Source organism: Vanellus vanellus (genome assembly GCF_965231255.1).
Source record: "Vanellus vanellus genome assembly, chromosome: 11".
NCBI classification, from domain to species: Eukaryota; Metazoa; Chordata; class Aves; order Charadriiformes; family Charadriidae; genus Vanellus; species Vanellus vanellus.
Genome location: NC_138916.1, coordinates 17,447,649 through 17,460,000, shown reverse-complemented (window position 1 = coordinate 17,460,000; position 12,352 = coordinate 17,447,649). Strand labels below are relative to the sequence as shown.

The following is a 12,352-nucleotide window of genomic DNA, read 5'->3' as shown; positions in this document are numbered from 1 at the left end:
AAATAGGACAACAATTTGACATAGGACACACCGACTGCGGGGAGGATGTGCACTGCTGGGGCATTAACTAACACGCAGGAGAAGACGACAAGCCAAGGACAGGAGGCTTCAGCACTCTCCATAGACATGGGTGAATCTGAAAGCATGTTGGATGGCTGGCAAAAACACTCCTCCACGCCAATGATGTGTCTAAAGTGCCAAAGCCAGCCTCTGGATGGATGTGGGGCTTCCTCAGACACCGGAGGTATTAAATCACCAGCTACTCTGCTTTTAATTGACTCTGGTGACAAAGGGAGAGCGAGCTCAGATGATAATTCCCTGTAGGGCTTCACCGCACAATTGTATTATTTCAAGAGCAGCTGGGGTCAGGCTGGGAAAATGCACATTTAAAAACCAACAAGGCACTGTGAGTTTCGTTTAAATAAGACGTAGGAGTACCAACCAGCTTTTTGCATCTGGAGGAGTACCAACCAGGTTTTTGCATCTGGGGAGGGTCAGCAGAGTCAGCCCCTGGGGATGGAGGTCCCGAGACCTGGGCCTGGGAGAGGTCTGGTCCCACTAGCTGCCTGCCTGGTCCCATCTCCGAGCATCTCCCTGCCCTCTCCTCCCAAATGCTTCTCGGAGAGTGGGGAGCACCCTCCCACAGATGTGGGGAACCGAGGTGGAGTGACTCCATGGACAAGCTCCGGACTGGGCCAGGAGTGGGCTGAAAGGAGTTGTGTCCTGTCCAAGCTCTCCTGTGGGGCCGTGTCCCTGCAAAACACAGGCAGGAGGTGTGGGACAAGCCATCCTTTGGTGGGCTGGGTCTGCCAGCAGCAGTTTGCTGCCAGACCCAGGTCTGAGCAAGGGCTGGATCCTTCCAAAACCCTACAGCTCCAGAGGATCTCCGTGCCAGGCTCTTGGCCACCTCCTGGGGACGATGCCTGAGCTCCGGACAGCCCACAGCGTGCGGGCAGCTTTCCCAGGAGCTTGGGGACATACAGCCCCTGCAATGCCACCAGACAAGACTCTTTCCCAAGCGCTCGCTCCCAGCCGAAGCTGAGCTTGGCCTGCTGAGATGCCAAAAAAGCTCTTTTAAAAAAAAGCAAAACAAACCACGTTTCCATTTCGTTCCCCCCGTACCTCCCAGTTCAAACCCAGCCCCGCTCTGGCTGTGGCTTTATTCTGACTGTGACATCCGTTTCCATCTCCCACTCCCCCTTTACTTTGTTACTGCTAACCAAGAAACCTTTGTATTTTGCATCGCATTTAATTCCATAGCAACAGGTTGCTGCTGTCACAGCAGCTGCTGATTGCTTTTGAATTGTCTTTCAGGCAAGCTCCAGAATAAATACAAAAGAGTAGGTCTTTGCATGGCTCCTATCAAAGCTAGCCAGTCCCAAAGCCTCCCGTGCTGGTATTTAAAGTCCCAGAGTCCCGAATCAACAAAACTGAAAGGGATTTCATTCACACGCTCCCTCTCTTTTTCCCCTCTCCTGCTCATCAAACAGTAATTTCTACCCTGAAATGATTTCCCAAAGGGCTCTTTAATGAGCTTTTTCTATGGAGCCTTACCCTCGTATCTGCCCAGCTCACGTCGGCCAACGCTGCCGCCCACCCAGCTCCTGTGGGCAAGGGCAAACATTCCCAGTCTCCTTTACAGCTCAGAAATTCAGGCTCCAAATCCCTTTGAGACTGTGCAGAACACCTGCGGGAAGCTTTGCTTCCCAAGCCCACCTTAATAAAAGGAGGCAAATAGGAACTTGCAAAGGTCGTTGTGAATTTTTGCAAGCCCCACTAGCTGCTCCCAGCGATGCTCCTGCGCTCCTGGTCCGGAGCAAAGCTGGAGCTGCTGGTCTCGTAGCGGGAGAGACCCCAGAGCCTTCCCAGAGCAGGACTGGATCAGTCCCCAACTCCTCCGGGATGGGGAGAGACGCGCACGGAGGAGAAGTGTTCCCCAGCTGGAAAGCCCATCTCGCCTGTCAATGGGCCCCTTTTTTGGGAGCCACGGCAGCCAAACGAAGGCGAATAAGGAAAACAGAAGTATAAATTCTTCTCATCTTGCGTAGAAATTACTGGCTTTCCCTGCAGGAGTACGGCTGCATCTGGGTTGGGCCCCCTCGACCTATTTGGCAGATATTAGTGTGACAGACTTGCAAGTTCTCCTAAAAATCACATCGCGGTCAAGTGGAGTGAGAGCGGCTGTGGGGAAGGAGACACGCGATGTCTTCAGGCCATGAGAAGCCCTGGACTTTATTCCCAGATCTACCACTAACCTTGGACCAGACACTTGACGTTGTGCCTCAGTTTCCCAGGCGCTGAAGCAACAATAATTACAGACCGGCTGGTTGCTTAGGAGGCTGTTTGTGAGCCGCCGAGCCCAGTGCCAACCCTGTTATTACTCCTCGGCCCTGTTATTAGACCTAAATCCAACCTGCTTAAGAATGAAGACTCCTGTGAAAAACACACAAACAGTTTCCCAGATCATCATTTTTATTAAAGTTCGCAGGCGGCTGGAGGAAAAAAAAAAACAACCCACGTTAGAAAATGTAAATATACGTCATTCGGAGCATCGCAGACTGGCTGTGCACATAGTACGTTCTTCCCGGCAGCAACGGGTACTCATTGCTCCGAAAAGACCTTTGTTGTTTGAAGCCATGTCAAGGCTTTTCATGGCATTGCATCATTCAGCTGGCCGGGCTTCAGCTTAACGTAATCCAGGGGCGAAAGGCAAGCCCGGAGCATCTGCAGGACCAGATCTGCTGCGGAGGCAAGCGGGATGCTGGGGCGGTGCAGGACCAGCCTTCGGCGGTGGCCAGCCCTAGAAGGGGCCAGCCAGGAGCTGCATCCCTGTATCCACAGCCAAAATCCAGTCGCCTTCCTCCACAGGAGCGACTCGGGCTGACAGCATGGATAAACCCAAATGCAGCCGGCAGCCGGCAGGCATGGATAACCTGGGGTGGCTACAGCCCCACCGCTGGCGGGCAACGTGCCGTCAAAACTGTTCCCATTCCTCCAAGGTGAAGCGAGGATGTGCGGGGCGGCGGGAAGGAGGGGGATCCCTCCCCATCCCACCCGGCAATGCTCCCCCTCAGCCCGCTCGCGTTGCCCCGCTGCACCTGGCTGTTTCTGCTCGTTTGCTTAATTACGCCCTCACCCACACGCACTGCTCGGCGAGCGCGGCGGGGAAACTCAGAAGACCGGCTCTGAGCACGCGGCGAGCGGGTTTTATCTGGCGAATATCTCGGCAGCGGGGCCGGTGCCTTGGCACGCCAACAGAGCCGCCGCGCTCTTCCCAGCAGCTGCGTGCGGCGAGCTGCCCGGCCTGCGACCAAATCGCAACCAGCGAGGAAAGGGGGAGAAAAAAAAAACCCACAACTACAAAACAAACAATAAAAAGGCCCAAAGTACAAAACAAAAGGCACCTGCCCTGTTTTGCCCCAGTCCCCGGCGCTGCTGGCAGCCACCCCGAGCTCCCACGCTTTAATGTTTCGACAGCCATCGCCTCCGTGGAGAGGCCAGAGGCTGGGGAGAGCCGGGTGCTCACTGCTGGGCTGCCCCAACCCCTTTTCCCTTTAAAAAAATACTTCCAAGTCACCCAAACAGCAGCCGTCGCCAATGGCAAGTTCACTGCTTTTAAAAAAAAAAAATTAGTATCTATTACCCCCCCCCCCAACCGAGTAACAAAAAGCACCTAATGGCTCCCGACACCGTGCTGGCCGAGGGATGCAGCCCGATGCGCACCCTCCATCCCCCCGGTCCTGCCGAGCCACTGGTACCCAGAGACAGGCAGCCGTCCCTGCGCCCCCATCCCCATCCCCATCCCCATCCCGGCAGCCAGCACTCCCGGCTCCTCGCTGTCCCCACGCAGTGGCCGGTGGCGGGGCTGGGTGGCCCTTGGTGTCTCCCCCGGTGCAGTGCCAGCGGCGGGGCCAGCTGCGCTTCCCGCTCCTGGTGCCGGGAAGGGATGCGAAAGGCTCCTCGGAGTCCTGCGCCAGAGGACAGGAAGGGACTCGGTCGCTGTGTCGGCTCCGGCAGCGAGACAGGGGACATGGACGTGACTCTGGCACCTGGGGAGGGAAAGAGAAAGCTCATTAACAGCCACAATGCTCAGGGGAGCACCAGAAAAGGGGGTGCACATCGGCAGCTATTGGGGTAACCCCCTGCCCAGACCCCAGGGGTGGGTGGCGGTGGAAAGCAGTTGGTTTGTTTGGGGTTTGGGGTGTCCTTTGCTTTCGCGGGAGAGGGGAGAGAGAGGGCGTTCGGCTGGGGAGGGCTCTGAGCACGGGGAGCCGGGCAGAGCCGCCCAGGAAACCTCCGTGGACATGACAAAGGAATGAAGAGTTGAGGGAAATGGAGCTTTTAACTTTTATTTTTTAAAAGCAGGGGAGGAGGGCCCAAGAACTGGAAGAGATGAAACAAAAAGACCCTTTTTCTCTTTTTCCACCGATTCCTCCAAAACCATCCATACGACTGATGTTTCCGAGGGGTTGATTAATCCAGTCTGGGGCCGAGCTCAGACTGCACATGTTTCCATCTGCCCAGGGTTAGGAAAAGCCTGATTTTCATCGACTTTCCTCCCCAGGCCAACCACTCCCTTCCAACGCTGCCTGATAAACTGGCTTCGGAGACAACCAGCTGCTTGGAAAGCGCAGCAGAGGCAAAAAAAAAAAACAACTGCCATCCCTGTTTATCCGGCCTGGCTATTATATCCATGCAAATGGGTTTTCCCCAGGAGCCACCCTGAGAAACCAGCTGTGACTTCGCACCGGCAATACCGGCGAGGCTCTAACAGGTTGCAAGCAACCCAACCCAGCAGGAAGCAGGTGAGCTGCGGCGTTCCGGAGCCGGGAGATTATCCTGATTTGGGTTTTTTTTGTTTTGTTTTGTTTTTTTTTTTCCTTTTTTCAGGCTGGGCCTCTCACAAAGGAAGGTGTCCGGCTGCGAGCAGGGCTCTGCAGGGGGGGCCGGGGGCAATGGACGGCAACAAAACCCTACAGCTTCGTGCAAGGGGAAAAGCTGACCGAGCGCTGGGCCTCGTGGAAGGGAAACCAAACCAGGCCGCAGCAAAGCCACCTTTGCAAAGGGTTTTGTTAGCTAAGCTGTAATTAAATAAGCAGGAAGAGCCATTGAGCAGAGCCGACGTGTAGCGTGACGGCGGTATCAGGACACGGGGTATCGGCCTGGCACGCTGCCTAAATCCTCGCAGGAGCTTCGGGGCCGAAGTTCAGCTTTTAGGTGCCAGAGCTGCCCCGAAACCTGCGGCCTGGGCCGCGCGGTGCCCACCCAAGGACGGGCAGCAGCTGCTGGTGCCACCCCGCAGCCTTCGCGGGAGACAAACCCACCGAAGGGCTCTGGTGGGAGCCACGGAATGGGCTCTCCGCTTTCGGATGAGCCCCAGGAATAAGTGCCTGAGCAGCGCGTGGCCACCAGTCTCCGCTCCCTCCAGCCCAGACCATGAGGAGGGTCATGCAGGAGCTGAAGGGCACTGGGAGGGGAACCCCTGGCTGCCAGCTGCTACGGGGTTTGACTCATCCCCATTTCTTTTGAGGTGGGAGCTCTGACATCTCCACCCCAGGGGAGCGTTGGCGGCTCAGGAGCCATCACAGAGAGATGCGGTGACTTCCCTCCCCATCTCCTCTGCCGCGGCTGGACGATGCAACCTGCAGCTCCCTCATCCCCAGTGACCATCCCAACTCCCAGCTGAAGGCTCCGCTCTCCGGCCCAAGCCTGTCTGTGATCCTGCCCCATGAAAACGAGAGCCTCACACAGGACAGGTAGTTTGGAGAAGACACTCTTAATTTGGAGACAGGCAGCTTGGAAACCCTGTTCCTGGCACTGCCTGAAGTCACCTCCTGGGAGGTGTAGCGTTGTCCCCATCAATTGTCACAGCACAGGACTGCAACAGGCCACGCAGCATCGTCCCCCCGAGCTCCTGGCTGGGCTTTGCTTGTGTTTAAAAACACAACAGAGAGGCTTTATTAGCCGAGTGCTCAGTGTTTTATTTCCCTTTTGTAATGATGTGCCTCCTCGTGGCTCCACCACACCGTGGATGGGAGGAGACCGGGCTTTCACGTTTCATACTGCTAATCACGCTTGATCCCTGGAATTAACTGCCAGCAATAAGTACTAAATTAATGTCACACGGCATCCTTGGCAGGGGCCCTGGGACCTCTGCGGAAAGGTGCCCTGGCTCCAGCTGGGGAGGGTGAAGGCCATCACGCCCGTGAGGAAACATTTCCAGCTGATCAGTTTTCTGCTTTGAACGAAAAGCAGGTTTGGGTTTTTATGATCGGCATTTTTCAAGGACGTATTATTTGAGTTTCAGGGCCGGTACTATTTCCTGCTGTGCCATTGCCCAGACCTTTCCCCACCAGCCCAGGTTGCTCTGCTCCCAGGACACCTTAGATGGTCCCTTCTGAGCCTTCTGCAGCTGCAGGAGGTTCCCATAGGATTAGCATTCCCAAAACACACCAGCACCTGGGCACGTGCTGCCCAACCTGCCTTCTGGGTGTGCCCCTTCTGGAAGAAGGATCCCATAGGGGCCAAAATAGATGTTGCAGCAGAGACCTCACATGGTGGGTGCTGCAGACCAGAGAATCACGGAATTTTCAGAGTTGGAAGGGACCTCTAGAGATCATCTAGTCCCACTCCCCTGCTAAAGCAGGATTGCCTCAAGCACATTACTCAGGACTGCATCCAGGCGAGTCTTGAAAATCTCCGGAGAAGGGGACTGCACCCCCTCCCTGGGCAGCCTGTGCCAGTGCTCTGTCACCCTCACCGTAAAGAAGTGTTTCCGTGTATTTGAACGGAACTTCCTGTGTTCCAACTTGTGCCCATTGCCCCTCGTCCTGTCACTGGGAACCACTGAAAAGAGCCTGGCTCCATCCTCCTTCAACCCACCCTTTAGGTACTTGTACGCCATAATAAGGTCTCCCCTCAGCCTTCTCTTCTCCAGGCTAAAGAGTCCCAGCGCTCTCAGCCTTTCCTCATACGGGAGATGCTCCAATCCCTCAATCGTCTTAGTTGCTCTTCGCTGGACTCACTCCAGCAGTTCCCTGTCCCTCTTGAACTGGGGAACTGGATCCCTTGGCCAGATCTGCTGTAGGATGACAGGGTAGTTACAGGACCCTATAGCCAGTTACCCCAGTTTCTCAGCCCAGTTTTGGCACTGGTGCAGCCAGGACAGCCAAGGCAAGCATGTGGGATAGGGCTGGTGGAGCACGGGCAACACATTCAGGTCTGGCATTCACTCACCAGTCTTGGTGCTTTATTTAAGGAGCTGGCACAGTGGCTGAGGCCATAACAATAACTTCAGGGTTTTTTTTAGATTAAAAAAAAAACACTCTAGAAAAATGAAGTGAAGAGACATTCTGTCTGGCAAGAACTCATGTATATTTTAAATACTTCTTGTAACTGAAGAGTGGAAGCGAAGCCAAAAAAGCACATAAAACCCTCACACAGTGACTTTTCACCAGTTTTATTTGCCGGTTGGCATATTACAGTTCCTAGTTTTCTTGTGCTTGTGCCAGACTCCAGATTACGGGGGGGGGGGGGGGGGGGGGAAGAGGGGGAAACCTATATAACATCCACAAAGCTGTTTATTCGGTCTGAACAACCCAAATACAGTACAGGGGAAAAAGGTAGGAGAGAAAAAAATAACATATCTGTGTCTTCAGAGACTACCTTTTATTCTGTGGCTGAAGAATCAACTCCCACCTCAAAATATTCCCTATTTCTATTCCCAGCAGTGTGGCTGGTGCTGAACTTTAATATTCAGACGCATCTGCTACCAGAGAAAATTAATTTTCAGCTCTAGGATGACTCTTAAAGGGAGGCCCCATTGACCTGAGTTGAAAATGATGGAGTCCTCACACTCTTTGCTGCAATATTTAATAGTTAATTAGATTACTGAGCCACCATGACAGATGCTAGGAAACGCCTGAGGAGGAGAATTTGGAAAGGCCATTATCTTCCAGTGCTGGGAAGGCTCTCGGCGATCTCATTTTAACCCTTTCCAGTCTTGCCCTGCCCTGCCCTCACTGTGGTGCAACCCATGTTAAAACCAGGTGTTTCGCAAATCAAAGGCCAGCATAATGCTTTTTTTTTTTTTTTTTTTTCCCCACCTGAGAAAAGCAGGTGGTCACATTGGGCAAATGCCCAGCAGAGGTGCCAGGAGCTCCTCCTCGGCTCCCAGCTGGCATCAAAAGAGATGATCACTGGGAGATGCCAGTAATTTCACCCGCTGGGCGATTCCCAGGCGCACCAACCACACCAAGTGGGATGCAGGGAAGTGAGAGGGTGTTAGAGGGTTTGGGCAGCATTCTTTCTTCCCTGTATTAAGTGAAGTTGATTTTGATGAGTCTGTGGAAGAATCTCCCTCCCCACAGTCCCCACCTTCCAAATAAAACCATAAGTGATGCTTGTCAATCCCGCCCCCATACGTGAGGGTTTCCCAGCTCCTTCAGCTAGCTGGGAGGTAGTCTCCAACCACCAAAGCAGGGCTGTGTGTGTTGCCAGCACTTGGAAACCTGCAGACTGAGCTAGCAGAGGTGTTACGGACTTCCCAGGAAGATGATGCTATGCAAGTGTCGCCCGTATCTATATCTGCTTTCACGATGCAAGGTGAAAAGAGTTTTTGGCCTTTGCCTGGCCAGCTGCATCTTGGCACAGATTGCTGAAGACATGCAAAGCTCTGTGGAGTGAAGCTGGTAACCGGAACAGCAACAAAGCATCCTACTAGGGAGGAGAGAGGAGGAACCAGCAGCCCTGTCCCAGTCGCATTGCCATAGCACCTTCTCTGAGCAAGCGAGAACCAAAGCACCAGAATGAGACAGGACATCATGAGTTTCCACCAACTATCTTATTCTCACACACCCCAAAACACCGATAAACACATTCTTCTTCTGGTTACAAAACCCCTTCCCTCCCACTCAGGTCTCACACAGAAGTCTCAGAAGTTCTGATTTAACAAGCAACAGTCTGGATGTTACGTAAACACCAGGACCATCAAATGCACCATGGCTTCTAAGCTTCTGCTACCCACTGAAATGTAAATACAGAGCACAGAAAGATGTAAATACAGAGCATAAAAAGAGATCCAGGATTTGCTGGCATCCCAAGGGTCACTTGCCTACACATTCTGAATAAATCACCCCGATTCCCAGCAAAAATATTGAACTACTGAGACTTTTTCCAAAGCACTTGTTGTCCTAGTATCCTCCAGGACTCATAACTAAGTGCTTTAAGAAACCGTAATCCGCTCAACTGCATGGGGACAGGATGTATTCAGTGGTGTCAGCCATGAGAGCAGGCGTGGACGCATCTGCCCTCCCATACCCACCCCCACGCAGAAGGGTGATGCTGGCATGTCCAGCTAGCTCACAGCAGAGGGAGAGGAGCTGTGGCCTGCATGCAACCATCTATGTGGACGCATCTCTTAAGATACTGAGTGGACCACGTGGAAACAGCAGAAGCCTTGGAGCTAGCTAGACTTACAACACAGCACAGCTGATTACTTTTTTCTGGTGCTGCATCCCACCTTTAAATGCACCCTTCTCATAAAACGGGAGTAACCTGGAACCCGTGGCTTCCACACAGTGTGTGGAGAGGCAATTGAGGCAAGAAAGCAAGTTTCAGTTTAAGAGGAGGAGACCACCCTTACCTTATTGACCTCCTGGATACAAGCCCCCATGCCCTGACCCTCATCATGACGGCAAGTGCTTCCAGGTGCTGACAAAAGCTGTGGGGATGAGCGAGTAAGGCACCGTTGTGATACAGTTCCACGTGTCCGATGTAGGGTCATAGCAGTCCAGCGTTTTGCACCTCTGAGTCCCAAAGTAACCCCCCACCACATAGAGTTTATTCCCCGAGGCCAAAGCGTGGCACGACATACGCTTGGCTGTCATGTCCCCAATGCGCGTCCACTGGTCCGTTTCGCAGTCAAAGCGGTACGCAGATGCTGCCGTGAACTCGGTGTCTCCTCCCATGATGAAAATCTGGCTGCCCAGGACAGCGGCTGCCGTGTAGCGCCAGGGCTGTGGGCATTCGGCTTTGATCATCCACCGATTCTCAGCTGGATCATAGCACTGGACTTTGGACACCATGTCTCGGTGAATGCTGGTCCCACCAAAGACAAAAAGCTTGAGCCTGGCGCTCACCACCGCAGCGTTGCTCACTCCATCTCTCAAAGGAGCCACCATTGTCCATTTGTTGGATATGGGATCGTACTTCTCTACTTGCTTCAAGGAAACAGAAGGAGACGCAGGAAAGACTCCAGCTACTGCAGTGTGTCCACCAACCACATACAGGCAGTTTTCCAATTCAGCCGAGCCGTGCCCAAACCGAGCTATTAACATTGGGGCAGCTTTTGACCATTCCTCATGAACAGTGTCATACACCCATACGTCTTTTGAGACCCCGTTCTCCGAGCCCCTGCCTCCAGTGATATATACTTTGCAGCCGATGGCACAGGCACTAAACTCCTTCCGTGGACTGGGCAGGTCTGCTTTGGGGATAATTTCCTTTGCTTTGTGGTCCACTTGGTAGATCTTATCACACATGAAGGTCTGTCCTCCCAGGATCAGCAAAGTGTGCCCAGCTTTGCGAGGCCTGGCACAGGGACTGGTGACCACCCCATCGTTCTGGAGGATCTTCTTCTTGCACTGAATAGCTTCATCCAAGACAAGCTTGTTCCTTTCATCCACCATGATCAAGTCCTCACAAGCCAAGGCTTCCTTGAGGCATTCGGAAGGAAGCAAAGCCAGACGAACGTTCCTCAGAAGTTCTGGGAGATAAGCCTTCCGCTCATCCAGATTGTATTTCACCCACTGGATAACAGCCTTAAAGACCTTTTCTTCATCCTCAATTTCCAGCTCATCACTGGAGATGAGGTCCAGCAGAGTGTCCTTGGAAAGGTTGTTGAAGTCCTCACTCTTGTGAACAGTCTCAAAGTTGACCAGGCACATCCTCCAGGAGAGCTCATAGAGCCGCCGGCACTGATGAGCATCTGAGAGCAGCATCATGCCCAGGCAGTTGGAAGGGTAGAGGTTTTTCTCCAGAAACTCAGCTGCTGCATCTCGGACATCATGGAATTGCAGCATGTCTCCAGCCTCCAGGAGAGACTCCGCATTCTCCTCATTGATGATGATCCGAGAGGAATAAGCAAAGTCCAGCAGTAGCTCCAGCACCTCCGGGTGGAGGCTGTCGTGGAAGTTCACCTCATCATCCAGGCTCTCCCGGAGGCCATTGCTAAACATGGCTTCAAAGTATCTGCTGGAGGCAGCCAGCACTGCCCGATGACATGGGAATGACCTGTTTCCTGCCCAAAGGGTGACATCCGTGAACATGCAGTGCTTCCGCAGGGTGTTCAGGTGGGACAAGACACAGTCCGGGTGGGAAGCTTTGTGAAAAAGCAAGATGTTCATGGAGCCGGTGCTAGTCCGGGATTTACGGTTCTCGTGGACGCTGACTGACATGATGACAGAGCTCTTGCCTGCAGAGAAACAAACAGAAAAGCCATTATTCCCTTGTCCTTACCCATGTAAGGCACGGAGAATAGACACATTTGCTGTCCAACCCTGGTACGCTGTCAATGGACCTCAAACGTGAAGCACCAGGTGACACCCCAGAAAAGGTGGCCTGCATCCCAAAAGGGTGCTCCTGCACCCTGGCTTGCGGAGCCTCCTACACCTTCACATCCTCCAAATTTTTCCACTCGGGCTGAGCAGGGTGGGAAGGCAGAGCGGGGTGAAAGGGGAAACTCTACACTTTGGTTTCAGCTACGCAGCAACAAAATGAGGCAATCAAACCCCAAACTCGATGCTAAATTGTCTCAACAACCCCTGGAGGGTATTGGCAAACCGCTGAAGAGGTATTTTTCCTTAGAAAACAGCACTAAGAGAGTCTATCCAGGATAAAGGGCATCGGTCTTTTCTTGGCTCAGCAGAAATCAAGTTTGGCTTCTTATTTTCATGAAGATTATGGCAGGTTTAGGAAAGGCAATTGCTACAGGTTTTATTTATGGAACATTTAGCTACCAGCAAAAGCCAAAAGTTTTGAACAAATTTTACCAAACCCTTTCATTGTAGCTTTTTGTCGATAAAACTCAACAAACACTTGACTAAAATGTTTTGCAGGAGAGATTCACATCAGAGAATAAGGCAAAAGGGACAGCTAAATTATGCTTTTTAACAGACAGGCAGAAGCAAACACAAGGCTTTTATTAGCTAATATTTCATTTAAGTGCTACCTGATACCTATCCTTGCCTGTGGAAGAAAAACCCTTTGGACCAATCAAATTAATAGCACTTAGATGACAAAAATCCAAGTCATTTGCTCCAAAAATATTTTAGCCAGCTCTATTTTGTCCCCT

At 52.7% G+C, this 12,352-nt stretch overlaps 1 protein-coding gene across 1 annotated transcript; it reads right to left on the bottom strand.

The window, feature by feature from the left end:
* Positions 1–3,884: 3,884 nt before the first annotated feature.
* Positions 3,885–11,456, bottom strand: KLHL25 (kelch like family member 25; the record flags this gene model as incomplete). The annotated part of the gene is made up of 2 exons (XM_082488699.1): positions 3,885–4,049; positions 9,644–11,456. The coding sequence occupies one exon, from the start codon at positions 11,454–11,456 to the stop codon at positions 9,687–9,689; it is 1,770 nt and encodes a 589-aa protein (XP_082344825.1). The 3' UTR covers positions 3,885–4,049; positions 9,644–9,686.
* Between the last annotated feature and the right edge of the window lie 896 nt (positions 11,457–12,352).